At 44.1% G+C, this 20,055-nt stretch overlaps 2 protein-coding genes across 3 annotated transcripts; both read left to right on the top strand.

The window, feature by feature from the left end:
• Positions 1 to 101: 101 nt before the first annotated feature.
• Positions 102 to 6,762, top strand: znf131 (zinc finger protein 131). 2 transcript variants are annotated; one of them, XM_012832190.2, is made up of 7 exons: positions 102 to 276; positions 1,220 to 1,358; positions 2,834 to 2,935; positions 3,055 to 3,199; positions 3,333 to 4,120; positions 4,697 to 4,827; positions 5,156 to 6,762. In XM_012832190.2, the coding sequence occupies exons 2-7, from the start codon at positions 1,235 to 1,237 to the stop codon at positions 5,933 to 5,935; spliced, it is 2,070 nt and encodes a 689-aa protein (XP_012687644.2). In that variant the 5' UTR covers positions 102 to 276; positions 1,220 to 1,234; the 3' UTR covers positions 5,936 to 6,762. The 2 variants fall into 2 exon arrangements, with proteins under 2 accessions (XP_012687644.2, XP_031441033.1); XM_031585173.2 differs by lacking the exon at positions 102 to 276 and adding an exon at positions 296 to 522.
• Positions 6,763 to 8,761: 1,999 nt separating this feature from the next.
• On the top strand, positions 8,762 to 20,037 carry nim1ka (NIM1 serine/threonine protein kinase a). Its single transcript, XM_012832161.3, is given in 8 exon segments — positions 8,762 to 9,779; positions 12,725 to 12,917; positions 13,820 to 14,420; positions 15,820 to 16,462; positions 16,920 to 17,265; positions 18,498 to 18,766; positions 18,987 to 19,460; positions 19,463 to 20,037. Coding segments are annotated over 4 exon segments (1,371 nt in total). The 5' UTR covers positions 8,762 to 9,779; positions 12,725 to 12,917; positions 13,820 to 14,420; positions 15,820 to 16,462; positions 16,920 to 16,925; the 3' UTR covers positions 19,751 to 20,037.
• The last annotated feature ends 18 nt before the right edge of the window (positions 20,038 to 20,055 follow it).

Here is a 20,055-nt window from a genome sequence, read left to right as displayed (position 1 = left end):
AACTAACTAAAAAAAAACTGCACTGTCCTAGTCAAGCCACAAACAGATCTCTACATTAGCCTCTATGCATAAAGCACACACACACACACACACGCTGTTCCCCAGTTGCCGAGCAACTTGAGTCAACGAGAGTTGTCGCGAAGACTGCTGGGATTTCGAGGCCTACTCGGAAAAACGACCGCCCTTTTCTGTCGAGCGGAGTAGACGAGCATAGAAACCACTGCTGGAGTCACGTTCTCATAAACTACTTTAGAAAGCTGTGAAACCCTTACAGAGGTAGGTTTTGTGGTTATGTCACTTAAGTAGTTTCTCAGAACGGTCATTTGAAAGGGAAATGTCTGATTAAAAGCAGATTTTAATGCGCGATTTGATGACGTAATGCCAATGGTCAAATAACAAATGGCGAACGCACAGATAGGCCTGTTAGGATTGAGCATGAAGCTCATCCTAATGTCGGAGCGGCTTTACATATTGTCCCACGATATTCAGTTAGCTTTGCGGAGAGGTGTGCGATGATTATTTGTAAGTCTGGGTGTGTAATTTGGCGCAGTGTTCATGTATTTCCGAAATGCTTGAGGGCCTTGGTAGCTAACGTTAGCTAGCATAATGTAGTTGAATTACCCTGTCGTTTCTGTAGAATGCCTGCATCTTGTCATTGGTCTGCTTGGTAGACTACAGTGAGACATGCAATGTACGATTGGTAGGGAGGCTGAATGACAGCTGCTAAAATAAACTTGGACTAGTTTGATTATATTACATATCTGATATATTGGTACCTAGCCAGCTAACTAACTGCTGTCCTGTTAAATGAAGAACTAGCTTAGGACTGTTAGCTGCATGTATTCACTGTAAACCAAGCCAAGTTAAGCAAGCTATGCTAGCTAGCTAGTTCTAAATCAATAGTATTATAGCACTGAGAGCTGATGTGCTGTGCTAGACAGTTAGCCATGTCAGATGTAATTTTTAAACCGACATTAGACTGTGCGGCATTTTTTTTCTCGGATTAGCGTTAGTAATGAAACAAGATGTTGTCCTTAACGTTAGTTGAGGTCTGCGGGGGCAGCTCGCTCCACAGACATTAACTCCAATAGCCCACATTACTAAGATACCAGGTTCTCTACACCATAAGATTAAGTTAATGAAATTTAATTTACGTTCAACCTCAGGCTACTTAATTGAGTGTTGACTTTTTTTCCTGACATGTCATCTTTGTTATTAGGGAGAGGCTTAAGCCATGGCTGATGAGGGGGAGGTGGACTGTGGGCATGAGTTTCCAGCTCATTATAAGGTCATGCTGGACAAACTCAATGAGCAGCGCCAACTGGACCAGTTCACAGACATCACTCTGATCGTGGATGGTAAGACTTTTGTCCTCTTTGATGTTGGCAGGAAGTAGCTTCTTGGAGCATGTGTCTGAATTGCATGTGATTGCAATTTTACAACCAAATTCATGGTTTTCATTCCTAGTGGGTCCATTGCTCTTTAAAGATGCTCCAAGAGACACCATTCAATTAATCTGCTTTGATACAGCTTTGTATCTTAGACTATAGGTCCTTTAATAAAAAAAAAATTCAGTGTATGATTTGATTTGTGACCAGAGGTGTGGGCGATATGTCCCAAAAAACACATCATATTCTTTTTAACACATAATAACAATCCATGATCTGAATTGCGAGCTTATTTCCCAGTTTTGAAATGTACTGTTGAGTATAGGCTATCAACAATCAAACCAACTTAAGGACTTATTTATTTGCACCATTTAAATCACAATATTACTAGCCTGACATTGTCATACTCATAATTCTAGTCAAATATGAGTCTGATACTGCTCCATTGGGCTGTGATTTATGGGGCGTGTTTCAACCGAACCAGGAAAAAAAATGCCTCTTCGCTCAATTGGATAGACCTACAACCAATCAGAGCAACGTCCCATCTTCTTTGCGACCATGGGGGCCAGCTGATAAATTAAACTTTTACCAAATCCCGTAGGAAGGACGGCAAAAACATCTTTTCGATTGACAAATGCCTTGATCTGTTGAATGCGCTGTCGATGTTTTAGAAGACAGACTCGATGGCAGAATCTACACATCTCAGCTCTCCAGCGGCAGCCATGTTTGTTGAAAACGAATTCAACCCAAGCGCTCTTTGGTGACGTGGGTGATTACGTTACTGTTGATCATCTGTCCATCATCGTGTAAAGCCCGCCCTGACAATTTGATTGGTACGAACAGCTCTGGTGCGGGCATAAGTCCGCCCCAACAGAGCAATGCCAGACCGAACTTCCCGACCTCAAATGTTGTGGGCGGGGCTCAGTTTCGCTGGCACCCAGGCTACAATATTACATTAAAGACAAAATAAAGGCTATTGCTACAGAACTGGAACAGTTAGTGCACTATTGCTACGGAATTATATACTTTGGTGAACCTGTAATTTAATAAAATCAGTCCTGGGTGATTTTCTGCTGTGCTAACTACAGTACCACCAACACACTTGAACATCAGGAGTCATGGACTATTAACGGACTATTGACATGGATCCGTAGCAATAGTGCCAACCTTACCTCAGAATCCATACCAATAGCCACATTTTCAAAATGGTCATTAAAGCATTTTTAACAAAGTTGCAATCAACAGTCAATATATAACCTAATCATTAAATAGCACAGATTTTTCAAGTACTCAGAACTCAAGTAGAAGAAAATGTAGTAGGATGTAAACCAAAAAAGTGCACTTTTCAAATTCTGACCCTTTCAGACTTCTTCTAAGAATAATGAACCATAAGACTGTTTCACAGTTTCAAATTTAAGTTGTAATCGACGTTCTTATGCCTTTAGGTCACCAGTTCAGAGCCCACAAGGCTGTGTTGGCAGCATGCAGCCAGTTTTTTCACAAGTTCTTCCAAGACTTTACGCAGGAACCATTAGTAGAGATCGAAGGTAGGTGTCTCCATTGGACCAAATTCTCCACAACACTTCCAGATGGGCCAAGTATTGTAACAGTTGGGTCTGTTTAGTTCGTAATGTCTGATTTGACTTGTTCCTTGCCCATTAATCAGGAGTGAGTAACTCTGCTTTCCGGCACCTGATGGAGTTCACATACACGGCCACACTGTCTGTGAACGGCAGCGAGGAGATCAGTGATGTGTGGAGAGCGGCCGAGTACCTGCAGATGCAGGAAGCAATCAAAGCCTTGAACAACAGGTCAGTCCCTGGGTCTGTCATGTGCAGTATATGAATGTGGGATAATTACACCCTTTGGGAATGATGTAGGTTTTAATCCAGCCTGGTTCGACAAGTGAAATATCACGGAGTTGCTCTCACTTCTTGCCAACAGAATGAATTGCAGCACATCGCTGGTCACCACCGAGGTCCTGGCGGGGAAGAGCAAAGCCAAGAAGAGGAAGATCGCAGAGACGTCTAACGTTATCACCGAGACGCTGCCGTCGGTGGAGGGGGAGGAGACGGTGGAGATCGAGGTGGAGGTGGGGGATATGGAGGAGGCGTCCCTTGAGGAGGCGTCCCTTGAGGAGGCATCCCTTGAGGAGGCATCCCTTGAAGAGGAGGTGGATGCGGCCGCCCGCAACGCCCAGGCCTCCTCCGATGACTCGGCCCTCGCCCTCCTGGCCGACATCACCAGCAAGTACCGGCCCGGGGAGATGGCGCTGCCTGGAGGCGACGCCGACAAGTGCCCAGAGGAAGCGGCCGCGGCCGTGGTTGAGGAGGAGGAGGAGCTGGTGCTCCAGGAGGAGACGGTGATGGCGCCCAAGGCCCTTGAGAGCATCGAGGTGGTGGAGGTGCAGATCTCGCAGCTGGACAACATGTTCCGCTGCGAGAAGTGCGACCGCTGCTTCAAGATCTTCTACCACCTCAAGCAGCACATGAAGAGCCACGAGGCGGTGGGCGAGGGTGGTGGCGGGGGCAGCAAGCCGTTCGTGTGCCGCCACTGCGGCAAGGCGTACGCCCGCGAGGGGGCGCTCAAGCAGCATCTGAACAGCTACCACTACGAGGCAGAGGAGCAGTCACGGCGCCAGCGGCCGCAGAAGAAGGTGCACGTGTGCGAGTACTGCGACAAGCAGTTCGACCACTTCGGCCACTTCAAGGAGCACTTACGGAAGCACACAGGTACTTCGACTTCGGTCTCGTTTTTGCAGTTGTCAGCATTCGATACCGTGGACTGTTTTGCACTCTTGTTTTTTCGTTTCTTCAGTTGGATACTCTCAGTGGATCAAGTTTTGAGCTACTTAATTAGTTTGTTCCGAACCATTGAAATGGATTTATTTCTGTTGAGGGTTATGGTTTGCCTGGCCAACATGCAGGCTGAGTTTGATCAATGTCACTGCTGTGTACAGTACAAGAATAACATGTAGGTTAAAACGGCACCTACATCACAGCTTCTTATGTAAATGTGTGCTTAATTTGGCATGACCAGGGATGTAGAAATGTGTGTCGCAAGTTTTATCAGCCTACAATAACAATGTATATTGTAGTTTTTCGGGCCAAAAGCAAGTGATGCATATGCATACTTGTGAAGTCGCAGAGCGCTTGGTGCAGCTTATACAAGTCATAACCACTGTACAAGTGACGCACCTCTAATCTGGAATATTGTGTCTTCACTGACTAAGAACCCAGAGGTAATTGTAGCTCAGTGAGCAAGTTGATGTTGACATCATTTGGCTTGTATGTGTGTGCTCTTCGTAGGTGAAAAGCCATTCGAGTGTCCGGACTGTCATGAGCGCTTTGCCAGAAACAGCACTCTCAAATGCCACATGGCAGCTTGTCAGAACGGCTGTGGAGCCAAAAAAGGCCGGAAAAAGCTCTACGAGTGTCAGGTAAGAGACTGTTTTTGTGTCGTACATTGTACACATGTGGATTCGCTCACTGTGTCAAGGAAAATAAGTTTATTGCCTCTGGTTTCATGTTTTCTTCCCAGGTGAGTAGCATTCAGCAGGTGTCAGAACTTAAACCCTCCCAGATTCTTGCCATTGAATAAGACCTCTAAATCTCTTGTGTCCTTTACAAAAAGATTGGAATCTTAGTAATGGTGGGAAACCATGTTAAGAACTCTCAGGTTTTACACAGTGAAGGTTTGTGTTTGAAACATTCTACATTCTAAGTTTATCTCCATAAACATGAACCATGAACTTCTTTTCTTCTCAGGTGTGCAACAGTGTCTTCAACAGCTGGGATCAGTTCAAAGACCACCTGGTGATCCACACAGGAGAGAAGCCCAACCACTGCACATTTTGTGACCTCTGGTTCACCCAGCCCCGCGACCTTCGGGCTCACCTGCGCGACCTGCACGGCATCCAGGACGACGCGGTGACCAGCACCACCACTGCCACCACCCCCAACACCGCAGAAGAGGTGATCCTCACCGAGGCTTCTGCCGCCGCCGTCCTCTCCGCCTCCGCGGGCGAGGTGGGGGTGGAGGGCACTGAGCTGGTCCTGACCACGGAGGACGGCATCAGGGTGGAGCACGTGACTGTGGAGCCCATGGACGTGGTGACTGTGGAAGAGACCCTTGTGGTGGAGGAGGAGGTGGCGGTGGCCTCACACTCTGGGACAGAAGCGGCTCAGCCCATGGAGGAGCAGGAGGAGCTTGACGTGGAGAGACTAAACGAGCACCAAGCGGTGGAGATCCAGGTGGGGGAGGTGACGCATGTGACGGTGTCAGATGAGCACTTAGACTCTGAGGTGCAGGTGGAGACGGTGGCAGTGGAGGACACTGTGGTTCAGACGGTGGGAGTGGAGGAGTCGGTGGGACTGGAGGACACTGTGGTTCAGTCGGGGGTGGAGGACACTGTGGGTCGGTGGGGGTGGAGGACACTGTGGTATGAAAAGCCCACCCACAGGGGACTCTTTCAGAGACCTCACTTTGCCTGCTCCCTATCGCTCCCCTCGAGAGGAAGAGAGACGTCTCGAATAATAAACAAATAATATTATTTATTTTGAAACAGAGGTCCTCCTTCCATTGTCTTCCCGTGTCTGCCACTTGGGGCTGAGGTGGCGTCTATGCTTGAATGGCGTTTGGTTGTTTTTAGCAGGAAATGCTGGTAGAAGGATCAAATTTTTCATGTGTTCATTGTTTGCTTGTTTTTGCGCATTTCATAAGACTCCAATCCCTTTACTCCAGCAAAAGAAAAAATGACTGTGCTGTTGGTGAAGACATTCAGTGATTGATTGACAAAAAAGGAAAAAAGAGCTTCAGTGTCAAAGAAAAACGGGTTTTATTTTTGTACACTCACCTTTGTTTTACACATGGATTTGTGTTCAGTAGTTAGCATTGACGTTACTGTTGAGTCGGGGTATTCCAAGTACATGATTTGGGGGCAAACCTGGGTACGTTAACTCGGAGTAAGTGGCAAAAACCCCTAATAGAAGAGCTCTGGCTTTGTTTTGCTAGGGGAATAACTTTCCCAAGTGTGTCACTAAACCACGTACTTGGAATAACCCCCTATCCTCAGGATGACAGTTGAGTTTTCCCAGAGGGTACATAAGGAAGTGACTGCTAATGGCAGTTTGCAGCTTGTGCACCTTGATGGCACTTATACGCACACCTTATGCAGATCCCGTTAGGCGTGGATCTTCTTTTAAGCAAAGGTGTTCAACAGCTCTTCAACAGATACGAGGAATGCTCACTGAACCTGGCTTCGTGTTGATCCTTTTGTAAAATCAAAAAGTCACAATTTCAGTCGTCTTTGGCACGAAGAAAAACAGTATTGCATTGTCTAATAAACTTTGAATTTTAAAACAAGCACACAAAAGATGGTGATGTTTGAGACCTTGCGCGTATGCTAATGCTCTAGCATATGCTGAATGACCGAACGAACAAACCCCTCTGTTCATGCCTATATATTGCCTTTTTACAGTGCATGAAATGCCCTGTATTGTTATTCCTAGGCTTCTTATTCCTCCCACTTCTTATTCTTCTTATTTGAACTGATTTCTGCGATTAATTCAGCTCGAACCGCTTAACGTACAAACTTTGTTGCGTAGGTCTTTTAAAGGACACTTCAGCTATGTATTTTTCTAAACTTTATACTTTTTAAGATATTAAAGAATAACTTTATCGACTTACAAAGAATAACATCATAATAGGGTCATTAAACTGGCTTGCACCTGTGCTTCACTGACGCCTGTGCCAAGGTTCCAAGGCTCCTCTCCAAGGTCCCTCTCCAGTCAACTGTATAACTAGGAATATTGAGACCTTCCATATTTACTTTTTTTTTTTTTTACTTTCTCTCACATTCCATCTCTGTGCTTCACTCCATTTTTCTCTCCTTCTTTCAATATTTTCCCTCTTCACTCTCTCATTTTCCATAGCCACTCATGTTCACTCTTCTTTCCTTTCTTCTTTCAATTACTCTGTCCATCCAATTCCTACTGTTTTTTTTTTCAACTTTGTCAGCCTTCTACTTTACAGTCCTCTATACTCCCTTCCATTTCCTTTACTTCCTCCATGCCATGTCTATCTTCCACTTTATCCATCGATCATTCTAACATCTCCTTTCTCCAGTCCATTCTCTTTCCTATTTTCACTCATTCCCTCTCTCTGTAGAACCTCCATCCACTTGTTTTTTTTTTCTACCCCTCTCCAACTCCTCTTTCCCACACTCCATCTCTCTACTTCAGTCCATTTTCTCTCCTTCTTTCAAACGTTTCCCTCTTCACTCTCTCTTTACTGTATTTATCGATAGCCACTCTTGTTCACTCTTCTTTCACCCTTGGTCACTCTTCTTTTCTCTTCTTCCTTTCTTAATTTTTCACTGGTATTTCCTTCAGGAAATGCATATTCTAGGTTATTTTTGCCATTTTCTTATGTCCAATGAAGGGGCGACCTTTGCTGAATGCACAGAAAGTCTTTTATTTGAGTTCCTTTAATTTTCTAAAGTCAGGGATGTCATGAAATTAAAGCAGCCAAGAATGGATGGACCGTTTTATAGCCGAAAAAGTAATGGACATGTCACCGGTAAATGTGAAGCAAATACTCAATACTACATGTGTACCGACCATTGGTATTGACACTCGCGTTAATACGTCCACTATTGCATGCGTATACAAATACATGAAACTAATGGCTGTTCTTACACATAAATCAAAATGGGCGGGCAAAAAATCAGAGGTTTGTTTTACAGTCGCGAAACAACGCTACCCTCTAGCGTTCCAATGAGTTTCCAAACTACAATCAACTTGCTGACTCATTTCAAAGGTTGGTGGAAGTTCGTTCGCGTTTTGCTTTGATGCGAGTTGAGCTTCTTTCATTCCTTGCCTTTGGCTGGGATAATATGGATTTGAGAGTGCAAATCTGAACATGCCGGTATATATGAATCTGATCCCAGCTCTGCGAAAAGGCTTTCGGTGCAGAGCCACTACCTTAACATTCAGCGTTATGTAGGCTGCTTCTCGGCTGCTTTACTGTATGTTGTGAAACAATCATCGCAATTGGTGTTAGTTTTCGTGTAGATGTTTATTGGCCCTGTTGTGAAAAATAACAACACTGCGTAAGTCTCCACAGCAGGGTCATATATCACCGGTATATGATTTACATTGTCAAGGGAATCACCCAGCTGACTGAAGCAGTTAGCACCTTGGATAGTTCCCTGAACACGAATTTCGTCATATTGTTAGGTTTAGAACGGTATTTGGACTGCTGTTGCTGCTAAAACAGTCACTCTGTTCACACAGAATATCTCAATACGTCCAAAACTGTTCTCTTTATTGTTTGCTACAATAAAAGCAAGTGAGACATAAACCTTTAAAGTAAAATACTATAAAATAAAATGTTGACGTAACATTTTCCCTGGCTTTCCGTTGGTTTAACTTGTGTTCAGATTCCTCCCCCATACGTCTAATTGGCTACAAGAACTGTTAATCAGAAGCCCACAACTCCCTGTTGCTATTAGACATCAGCATCATACGCTTCAAGCGAATATGACGAATATGAGTCATGCGATCTCAATTGACAAAAACAAATTGTTAAATATAGGCAAGTTGTCGTATCTCATGTGCCATCAGCGGATACCTAGTTACGAGGTAAGACTGAGCTTTCTATTTCCCGCATAGCACTGTCACTGGGAAGCACCGCTATGACCGCTAACCTGTCGAATTGGATAGACGGTATGGTATTTTTTTAGGACCCTTCAATTCATTCATTTTTCACCTAGATGTGACCTAGACATAAGTGTGACATGACGAGATACACAGTTTCACCAATCATGTAGTCTCACACGCTTCTTACTTACTAGATAAGTCAGTGTCGAATCGTTTTATCCTACGCTGTTGGTACGACAGTTGGTTAGCAGGCGCATCAAATAGCTTACGCCATAACAACTAGCAAAAGGACTCGCTGATAATTTCACTCTCAGATGTTTTCCAAGTAGCCAGACATTAGCAACATTTAACGGCAAGTAGGCTAGCCTATTCCTGAAATGACACAACAAGCACAGGTTCGATGTAAAATTTAGTGTTTGCAATTTGGACACGCTTTTACCTGACAGCCAGGTGTGATAACCTGTGGTGCCTTGGAAGACTTTTCTAGACGCATCGATGTAGTGGGAGGCAATATAAAGCGCACGTTTCGGCGCACGACCATTGAAGGGATTACCCATCTACGTGAGTAAGCTGTGGTGTGATTTAAAGTGAGCTGTTGCTGGCAGGACAAAATCCCATCGGCCAGCACCCGCATCTTGACATGGCATGAACAGTCAGGCAAGTTGTTCGGTTCTAATGACCATCAGCTAAAGAGTCCGAGGAAATGTAGGAATATTGCACCATCACAGAGGTAAATAAATGCTTTCCTGTATTCACGTGTGTTGGAAAACTCTGACATGGGTGAGCAGGTTGTATGATTCTTTCTAAATGTATGTAGTGTGTTAGAGTGTAGTGTCACCACCAAGTTCTGATAGCATTAACTATTTAGAGAGATATTAAACCGTATCAGTGAAAACTGTAATATGACCTACAAGGCCATGATTCAAAAGCAGCATCAGGTAAGATCCTGCTCACTGAATGAATGTATTATATCACTCGCTTTTGCTCGGAAAAGTATCTACAAAATATAATTCTAAACAAGGTTGAGGGATGTGTTCATTCTAATGACAATCAAATGCAAATGTTTATTGATTGTTTTTGCTTTGATAGCACGCCCGAGTGAAACTTTTATGTTTTGGTGCCTTTGAAGGTGCATCAGTTGGAGCTTTGTTTCGTATGTGGGATAAAAGCCTCTTTGATGCCTCGGAATAAATCAGGAGATGTTAATGCAACGGAAATCGCTTTTTATACAGGCTGCAAAAACATCATCTGCATGACCCCCTCCCTTCCACGTGTTCTTTCTTGAGACCAACACATGATCAAATGGCACCTTAATTAATATATTTTTGTCACGATTGTTTTTTTCACACATTTGAGGGCCATGCTATAACAAACATAATTTCAAGCAATAACTGATGGGGTAGTGTTAGAAGGTGCTGAAAGGGACGTAAAATAGCATAATATTTATGAACATTTCCACTTTGTTTATGGTTACACCATCACTACAGGCTCCCCCCACCCCCAACACACACACATCGAACTAGCCTCCTCTGAGGTAAATACCAGCGGCATTGAGAGAATTTCCTCCTCCTTAGTGCCATGGTAACTGAGTGAGGACCCTAGGTATCATGGGGAGTTGGCCTGCATGGATTCACTCACTTGGGGGAAGAAGAGACTATTCATTGAGAGAGCGAGAGTGTAACAGAGAAAGCTCAGTTTGCTCACCTGAAATTGCCTAGTTGTCTTCTGTGTTCTTTTTAAGTTCCTGCGTAGTAGATTGATATATGCCCTATATTGTAGACAGCTTTGGCTTAACATAGCATTACAATTTTGTAGTGGTTTCAGGAATCTTAGACCTTCATCGGATCAGATGAAATACTGTTTACAGTGGAGAACTTTATGTAATTGTTGCTGCTCTGGTGGACAGTATTCCAACAGTAGGCTTGAAATTGTAACTTACATAAATGATTAGTTACATGTGAAACATGGGTCATTTTTCTGTCATTTGTGAAAGAATTAAACCATGCAGTAAAAAGGAGCTCTGGTTCCAGCTATTTAAAAAAAATGGCAGGGGAGTGTGTTGTGTGTGTGTGTGTGTGTGTGTGTGTGTGTGTGTGTGTGTGTGTCTAAAACTGTTTTGGAAATGTTTGCCCATACAAATTCCAGAGTGGGCCACCTCTTGGTTCTTAGGGCTGCTGGCCTCCTATTGTCTCCCATCTATTCACCCCTGAGCTCTTTATCCTCCAGGACCAGGCATCTCAATTAATGCACATGGGGAGGTGTGTGTGTGTGTGTGTGTGTGTGTGTGTGTGTGTGTGTGTGTGTGTGTGTGTGTGTGTGTGTGTGTGTGTGTGTGTGTGTGTGTGTGTGTGTGTGTGTGTGTGTGTGTGTGTGTGTGTGTGTGTGTGTGTGTGTGTGTGTGTGTGTGAGTGAGAGAGAAAGTCTGCTTTTGTATGTTTTTTTCTCTTCTTCTTAACTCTTCAAGCCCCAAGGTGCCCCGTGGGGAACTTTTTGGTATTTTGATTAATATATTTAAAAATCTCTGCGAGTTTTTGTCCTAGAAACATAAAACTAACACCCACAGCAACCTTGAACCCTTTTCTTTTAAAATATGTAAAGTTTGAAACTAAAATATAAATAATCACTTTGTAAGGACAATATTACGAATCCCTTGCAAATTTCAGCCTCTGAGTGAGGTTTCGACCCTCCCATTAGCAAATGACAACTATTCATATGATAAGGAGATGGTAATTCAGTGATCACTATTGGCTCATGATGTGTCAAGTAAACCTGTAGGAACAAAGACATTCTAGGCCCATTACGTCATGGCCATTGTTCTTGACCGAGGTGTCCCAGAATGTTCACACCTTTCTCATCAATATGCATAGTGGTCTAAGTGAAGAAAAGTGTTACATTGTATATTACTTAAAATTAGTATTGAAACCACACACACTTTCTGAATGCTCCACATAGGTGAGTTTATCAAACACCTATGTTTACAGGGCTCAGAGTAAAAAAAAAACTTCCAAAATATTAACAATGTGTTTTTTTACAAAGTCTGAGCACCTCTAAAACTAGATTTAATTTTAGTGTCTTTAGATTTCATTTTAATAAAAAACGTTTTTTACTACATTCCTTTTACTCTCATTTTATTATTGCTGAGGTGTTCTAGAATATAATCATAAATGCCACTTTTGCCTCATGGTTTTTAGTTAGGTGAAATATACAAAAATATCAGGCATGGCAGACTACCTAACATAGTCAAAAAAAAGCCTTGGGGCTGGAAGTGTTAAAGATTCAGTCCGCAATTTGGTTTCGGTTTTGTGAAAGGTTGTTGATATTTGAGCTAAACAGCCAATCAAATGACACCTCTCCCTGTCGTGCTGCTGAAGCACGCACTGTGTTGATTAGCTGGGACTGTTTATGGCTCGATCCGAGCCACTATGCTTTTCATCCACATAAACAGGACTGCACGAACACCTGAGTTTTTTTTTTTTGAGTGACCGAGGAATGAACAGACAGCTAGAGGTCCGTGAGGAGCATTGATCTGACAAAAAGTGTATGGGATTAGAAACTGTACCTTTTAAATGCTAAACTTCCCAGTTTTCTCCAATGTGCTTCTCACGTCACTCCCTCTGTCTCTGTTGCTCTTACTCCCTAACCCTTTATCCCCTCCCCTCTCTCTCCTTTCTTTAGCTCCTTTCCCTCGCTCACGCCTCCCCTTCCCTCACTGGTGGTGATTCTAAAGTGAGTATCCCAGAATTCTCTGTGGCGGTTGAGGCACATGTTGTTATTTTGTCTCGATGGGGAAGAGATGATGCCAGTAGCTTGATGATCATTCATATTTGCACCCCCTGATGTGCAGTCTCTAGCAGTTCACAGCTTAATGGTGAGTAATGTTCTCTCACTGTTTAATTACGTACTGATAGTTATTTTTTTTAGGAAGGTGTGTAAGAACTAATAGATAACGCTTGTATGGGCTACTGATTGTTGTATCTGTTAATGCATCATTGCTTTTTTTTATTATTTTCTTTTTCTTTTGGTTATCTGGGTATTGACAAGAGTACAGTCAAACATGACACATTTACAATACTTTAATACTTCAATACTTTAAAAACACACAAGTTCCTTCCTAGTTCAGGACTCATTGCTAGGGAAAATATATAATTTTGAACTTGAAAATATATGTCAATTCTTTACTATGACCAAAGGTTTACCTTCTAAAAAAATTCTAAAATATATATATATATATTTAAACACACGAACATGGGGAGCGCTCACATTACATATCGCAAAAATTAGAATAGAAATAAAGTTCAAATAAGTTAAAATACATCACATTGTCACGTTCTTTTAACCATTCCAAAAAAATCTGACCGTATAGGTTTAACATACTCAGTCCATCAAGTCCAGATCCAAAGGCATTTTTCTTTCTGAATTCTAAGTGAGAAAGACATAATGCATCATTGTTAAGTTGAAAAGGAAGGGTAGTTTAAATTCCGGTAGTCTTGAACATTTTTAGAAGTGCATATACACTGAATCAGCGATTGAAAGATCACCTGACAATTCAAAGAAACGTCTTTTACATTTTTCATCTGTTTATGTTACTTTTATTTCTTTAGGCAAATATACATTTTCTGATTATATAAACATATGCACAGATCCCACAGTTGCTCTATGGTGGAACGTAGGCTATTTGTTACCATTTTTAAGTGTGTCGTTTTTTTCTGAAATCTTGTTTGAGAGTATTGTCATCCATGCTGTTAAAGCCTTGTGCTGTTGTCTGTGAAGAACTTTTACCCACCTCATGTAAAGTGTTGAGGAGTTGCAGTATTTTCCTCTGGTGCATTTCTGTCCAATTCCAGAGTGAAATGTTACTGCAGAAATCCAACACCAGAGCCGTGTATGGTGAGCACCAGTTCTTTTATTTGATACACAGTAATTACATCCTAATCCTCAGATTGGGTGGCAACACTCAAACCAGCACAATGCATTGCCAGGCAACCAGGTGAAACGGTCAAACAGATCCTAACAGTGGCTGTTTTCAGGCCTGACTTCCATGTCTTCACCAGAGGTAGAATATATTGAAATAGCAGCGCATTTAAAGTGCATTTAAATCTCCAGATCAACCCCTTTCAGAATTAGATCTTTGGTGTGGTCATTTATTGTGATTTCAGCCCTGGAATACAACACATTTGGTGTCCCCTGTGATGTGGGCTTTGCCTAAAAGACCTGTCAATCTTCAGCCTGAATAGGTGACCTCATTTTAATTATTGTTATCTTTCACCCTCATTTCAGATGGTACATACATTGATGTGGCTAATTGAGTTCACTCGCTATGAGGTCCATGGCACTCAAGTAGTGTCACATCAATAGTTTCCGTCACTGAAAGGTGCGTATATGTTTTTTTACATAGACGCTTCTGCATCTCCATTAATGAACTTCTCCCTCCATACCAGCCCCTGAACTGAGATCAGTGGGGGCACTTGTGGCGTGGAGAGGTGCAGGAAGGGTGTTTGAAGGTGGAGGAGATGGAGTATTCATGAAGAGGCTCACACTTTCATTTCCTCTGTGTCCATTCCTCCTCCCCCTCAACAGACCAACCGGCACTAGAGAAAATCAAAGACACACACAAACACAAACCTCATGCATGCTTAAACATGGAAGCAAATCTTCTCTACTTTAATCCCTCTAGATTAATTGGATGGCGAAACCAGTCTGATGTCAGTGGTTTGCTTTCATGCAGCCTTAGTTATGGAGCCTTATCGTTTCATTGTAAATCATTTCATTGTCATCAGCACTAAAGACTAATCCAGACCTGCCAATTATTTTGGTAAGGATTCTATTTTGATGGAAAAATGTTCTTTAGCGCTCGCTGGCTTTATAGTAATGATGGATTTTATTTAGTAGCTAAATTAGGATTTACTATAGGATTTAGTTGTAGTTGTTGCTTTCCATGCTGGTGCAAGATAGAACAAACACAGTGGTGTAGCCCGGCACTATAAATAATTAATTTAATTAGCTACATTTCTAAATAGCTATAGAGACATTATTTCCTATTCATGAATAATCATTGAAAGTACTTCTGAAGGAAATTACCTTTCCAGAACACTTCTAGTAAGTAACAGTTCAGTCTAAAGCTGCATCACATAACAGGTTTCATACAGGCTTTCACCATTCACACACTAGAATATGATCACTGGAATATGTAATTATTTATGGATCTAATGTATCTGATGTCTCTGATGTCTCATGAGTGATCACTTGTCCACCAATGGTTCGGTGTATGGCCATGGTTATGTGACTTAACCATGGCTCTCTTCTTAATAGCACGCGTTATTCTCAGATACATAGACACCTGCTCTAATGAACAAGCTTGCAGAACTAATTGACTGACTGGACAAGTGTCCCTTCTTTGGGGAGGTTGTTAAGAGCTCTCCATACAAGAATTGTCTGTGATTATTCCTGTCAACAGGATGTTCACGACCCTCTATTTGTACTGTGTTTGCACATCAATCATAAAATACCCCTGTTGAATTCTCAAGAGATGCTAGCAAAAACACCCACTGGAAGACACTGTATATGGAAAGTTTTAGTGTGGCAAGCACATCATTGTACAGTCTACAATTGAATCAGATTTTATTTTGTTGTCGTTGTTCTGAGGAGGCTGATTTTAAACGAGGAGCCCTTAACAATCCACTCCCACGTAATGCAATAGTAGCCATATCCTCTCTTCTCTAAATCCTTCTGTTTCTCTCCATCTCTCCCCTTTTCTCTCTCTTTCTCCATAGGCGTAAAGTGAATCCTTTCGCTCTGCCAAAGACTAAGGTGGAGATTTACCGAGCTGATAAATAAAGCCGGGATTAGGATCTGTGGTGACCGTGCACTCTAATCCCGACAGCAGGGCGTCTGACAGAGAAGGGAGGTTGCCGGACGCTAAGGGAAAAAAGCCGGAGTGGAGCGGGAATCAGAGCCCTGCGGAGCGGCGCCGAGGGCCTTTTCCTGCCCACTGGAGGGCCGTCGGTCCCTGGACGGCTTTCGTGCTGCTGAAGACATTATGTTCCGCTGAACAGCGACACAAAGGAGAAGCAGGAGGTGGGGGTGGGGAGTGGGGCGGGGTGGGGGGTTCCTCCTCATTTGGAGCAGGGAGCCGGCAATCACAGTGTCCTCGCACTCAACTCTGCTCCCCGACCCGTCTATTTATATCCCCCGGGAAGTGAAAACAAAAGAGAGGCCAATTAATTTCGAGTCACAGGTGATGCAGCCCGTTCACATTTGTCTCGCCGTCAAGAGCTGCAGAACCTGCCAGCACCGGCACCGGCACGGCTCTCCCTCCTCTGCCACTTCAACATCCGTCTGCTGAGGGCTTTGTAGGATGCGGAGACACAAACCCACCTGTGAGGTCAAAGTGGCCACTGAGGACAAGATGCAGAGGTAAGTTGTTGCTGCACATGGCATTGAGTTAATCGAGTGTGTTCAATTTGGCAGCTTTCATCATCTTGTTTTATCAGCTGCAGATTTTTTTATACAGTGTGTCTCCCAACAATTGAACGAAGAAGCTAATTTACCAGTATCATTGACTTAATTTACATAATTAACTTTACTTATCGTTATGGCAATGTTAGTCATATTTGTGTTTGTATAATATATACAGCGTTTACGCTTTCCTTGTAATACCTATTAAAAAGTCTCAGTCCAAATGTTCGCATTTTTAGATCTCAAAAGAAAAGTTTTCTGTTATCTGGAAAACACAATTTCCACTCACTCTTTGCTAACGCTGCTGCTGATGCCTCTTCGACAGTTTGTGACCTGAATAAGACCACCCCCCCCCCGTCCTTGCCATGAGTTAAACTCCCCTCCTGCCCCACCTTCCACCTGCCCCCCCCTGCAGGACGGGATGACGGCCGTCCACCCATCTGAGGGGGGCGTCTCTACCTCTGGCTCTGGCTCTGGGCCGGCGGGGCGCTCGGTGGCAGCCGTGGCCCCCGCGCCCCCCCCACAGCGCTACGCCCGCTGGAGTCGGCAGGATAGCTCAGACATCTGCACGGACGACGAGGGCGGGGGCCCGCCGCGCCGCCTCTCTGCTCTGGAGAAGCTCAACCTGGACATGTGCCAGGACGAGAAGATCGTGCGCGAGCTGACCGTGGGCCGACGCATCGGCTTCTACAAGGTGCGGGGTGAGATCGGCTGTGGCAACTTCTCCCATGTCAAGATGGGCATCCACGCTCTGACCAAAGGTAACACGAGGTTCTAAATGTGAACTGAATTTAAACACTTTTATCATTTCACAGATGTTTCAACCATTTTTAAGTCTTGAATATCCATTAGTGTTTATGCTTTCAGTGAATTACTGTTGATATTGGCAGTACTGTAATTTCAGAGCTGTAATTTCACTTCATGGTGAAAGGTATGGGGCATGTTTTCCAGGTAAATTACGGCACCGTAAGTGGAAAGTAATACCTCCCCACCTAATTTTCTTCTGCTTATGACACCCACAAGTAGGTTCATGTCTGAAGTTTCCGTCATCATCTGAAGTGCACAGCACCCTCACAATTAATTAGGCCCTGATGCAATCAAGCGATATCTGACCTTGGGCCACTTACCACGTTACGGGCCACTAATGACACACGAAACGCTGCATTGCATATTTTATCATATTTATAACGCCCTCCTTGACATTGTAATGTGAAATGGGGGATTACCCAACGCACTCTGTCAGCGGTTCTAAGCGTCTCTTCAGGGGGATGGCTTGTCTGGCCTGAATGGATCGGAGCGTCTCAGGTTTCTCCGCAGACATCTAGAATTTCGGCTCACCTCATTAGAAACTGAAAGGGCTTGTTGAGGACCGATGTGATCTGCCCTTCCAGAGTGAGATGAACTAAGAAAGCGTTTTTTCTCCGGTCATCTGGAGATCCACGACAAGGCGTAACAGGACACTCAGTGTGGCCCTAACAAAGCACATTTGGATAACTCACCACATTAGCCTTCAATTATTCATGTATATTGAATTACTATACCACTTTTATTGGTGTCCAAATTAGACTTTGCTATCAAACAGACAAACAGATAAAACATGCCCCGCATGCCTTCGAAGCTCTTATAAAACCATACCCCACAAATAGCTCCCACTGGCATTTGAATGAAATCATATGTTGATGTCTAGGTATATTGTCAATTACTGTATTTACATAATTGTTGATGTTGAACTGTGCTCTCATGTCGATCAGCAGGGATGCACCCGACCATGTGACATTATGGACCAATGCCATACCGGCACAGTTATTTTTAGGGTCTTTCTAAAAACCTTATTTTTCCATTTTTGGTACTGCAGTCACCTATTCTCAACCCAGATATAAGTAGTTTGGTACTGAATGGTAGTGCATTTAAAGTTTTTGTAGATGCCAAATTCACCTACATACATTCATCTCTCTTTTTATTCATATATTGTTGTCCCCCTTCCTACCCACAGACAAGGTGGCCATCAAGATCTTGGACAAGACCAAACTGGACCCGAAGACGCAGCGTCTGCTGTCACGAGAAATCTCCAGCATGGAGCGCCTACACCACCCCAACGTCATCAGGCTTTACGAGGTGGTGGAGACCCTGACCCGTCTGCACCTGGTGATGGAGTACGCAGGTGGGGGAGAGCTCTACACCAAGATCAGCTCCGAGGGGAAGCTCTCGGACATCGACAGCAAGATCGTCTTCTCTCAGGTCCTGTCTGCCGTCAGGCACATGGTGAGTGTGTCTTACTGTATGTTATGCAGTAGTGTCTGCCATTCAAGGATTAGCTTGTTTGGGTACCAAAGAACTTACGGTAAAACTGCACATTAAAGGACCATGTCTGCTTTGGTTGGTTGGATCACCAAAGAGCCTGATCATTCATATCTGATGCATATATGCTGTGTCTTGGCTAGTTGTGCCTATCTCCCTATGATTCTTTCCTCTCTCCCCACAGCATGACAACAACATCATCCACCGGGACCTGAAAGCGGAGAATGTATTCTACACCTGCAGCACCTGTGTCAAGGTGGGGGACTTTGGCTTCAGCACGGTCAGCCGGCGCGAGGAGACCCTCAACACGTTCTGTGGCTCGCCGCCGTACGCCGCGCCTGAGCTCTTCCGAGACGAGCACTACACGGGCGCCTGCGTGGACGTGTGGGCGCTGGGCGTCATGCTCTTCTTCATGGTGACCGCCACCATGCCATTCCGCGCCGACACCGTAGCCAAGCTTAAGCGCTGCATCCTGGACGGCGCCTACACCATCCCAGCCTTTGTGCCCGAGCCATGCCAGCAGCTGCTTAAGGGGATTCTGGAGCCGCAGTCTTCCGACCGCTTCCCCGTGGACAAGATCATGAGTTGCGAGTGGCTGCAGCCAGTGGAATTCCCCCCGGCCGCGGAACCGTTCAAGCTGGACCCGCTCTACCTGGTGAAGCCGAGCCCAGGGAGCTGGAGGAAGATGAGCTTGAGGTGAAGAACATCCTGGAGGCGCTCGGCATCACCTCGGATCACCTGCGCAACAACCAGGGCAAGGACTGCCGCAGCTCCATCACCGGGGTCTACCGCATCCTGCTGCACCGGGCACACAAACGCCGCGCTGTTGACAGCATGCCTGTGGTCATGCATGTGGTCAGTGCACCCATTGCCTCTTACTCAAAAAAGGACCGCTTGAAGGCCTATAGGAGCCTGCGCCACACATCTAAGCTGTGCGTCATACTGTGATTTTGCAAAGGGACTTTGACATAAACAGGGATTGGCTTATTTATTTTTAGGGGAGTGCAAGAGAGAGTGATGCTTGAGTGAATGTGGAGTAGTGAAGTCTAGTTCATGTATTTTTTGTCATGACAACGAAATTAAACGAATCGCCTGATCAGGAGAACGTGAGCATGGGACTTATCTCGCTGAATTACACTTTGTGTATGAACTTCGAGTCTGTGTTGATGCCATAATTGTCATGTCTTGTTAATTATGCATTGCATCCAATAAAATACTCAAATATTGAATATTAACCTTAATATTTTTATGCT

This window comes from Clupea harengus, chromosome 18, assembly GCF_900700415.2.
Source record: "Clupea harengus chromosome 18, Ch_v2.0.2, whole genome shotgun sequence".
In the NCBI taxonomy this organism is placed as follows: domain Eukaryota; kingdom Metazoa; phylum Chordata; class Actinopteri; order Clupeiformes; family Clupeidae; genus Clupea; species Clupea harengus.
The sequence above is the reverse complement of the archived record's forward strand: the minus strand, read 5'-3'. Positions and strand labels throughout refer to the sequence as shown.

Coding starts and splice junctions, on each gene's coding strand:
- znf131 (XM_012832190.2), top strand. CDS start 1,235: ATGGCTGATGAGGGGGAGGTGGACTGTGGGCATGAGTTTCCAGCTCAT. Junction 1,359..2,833: donor CATCACTCTGATCGTGGATG/GTAAGACTTTTG, acceptor TTATGCCTTTAG/GTCACCAGTTCAGAGCCCAC. Junction 2,936..3,054: donor ACCATTAGTAGAGATCGAAG/GTAGGTGTCTCC, acceptor CCCATTAATCAG/GAGTGAGTAACTCTGCTTTC.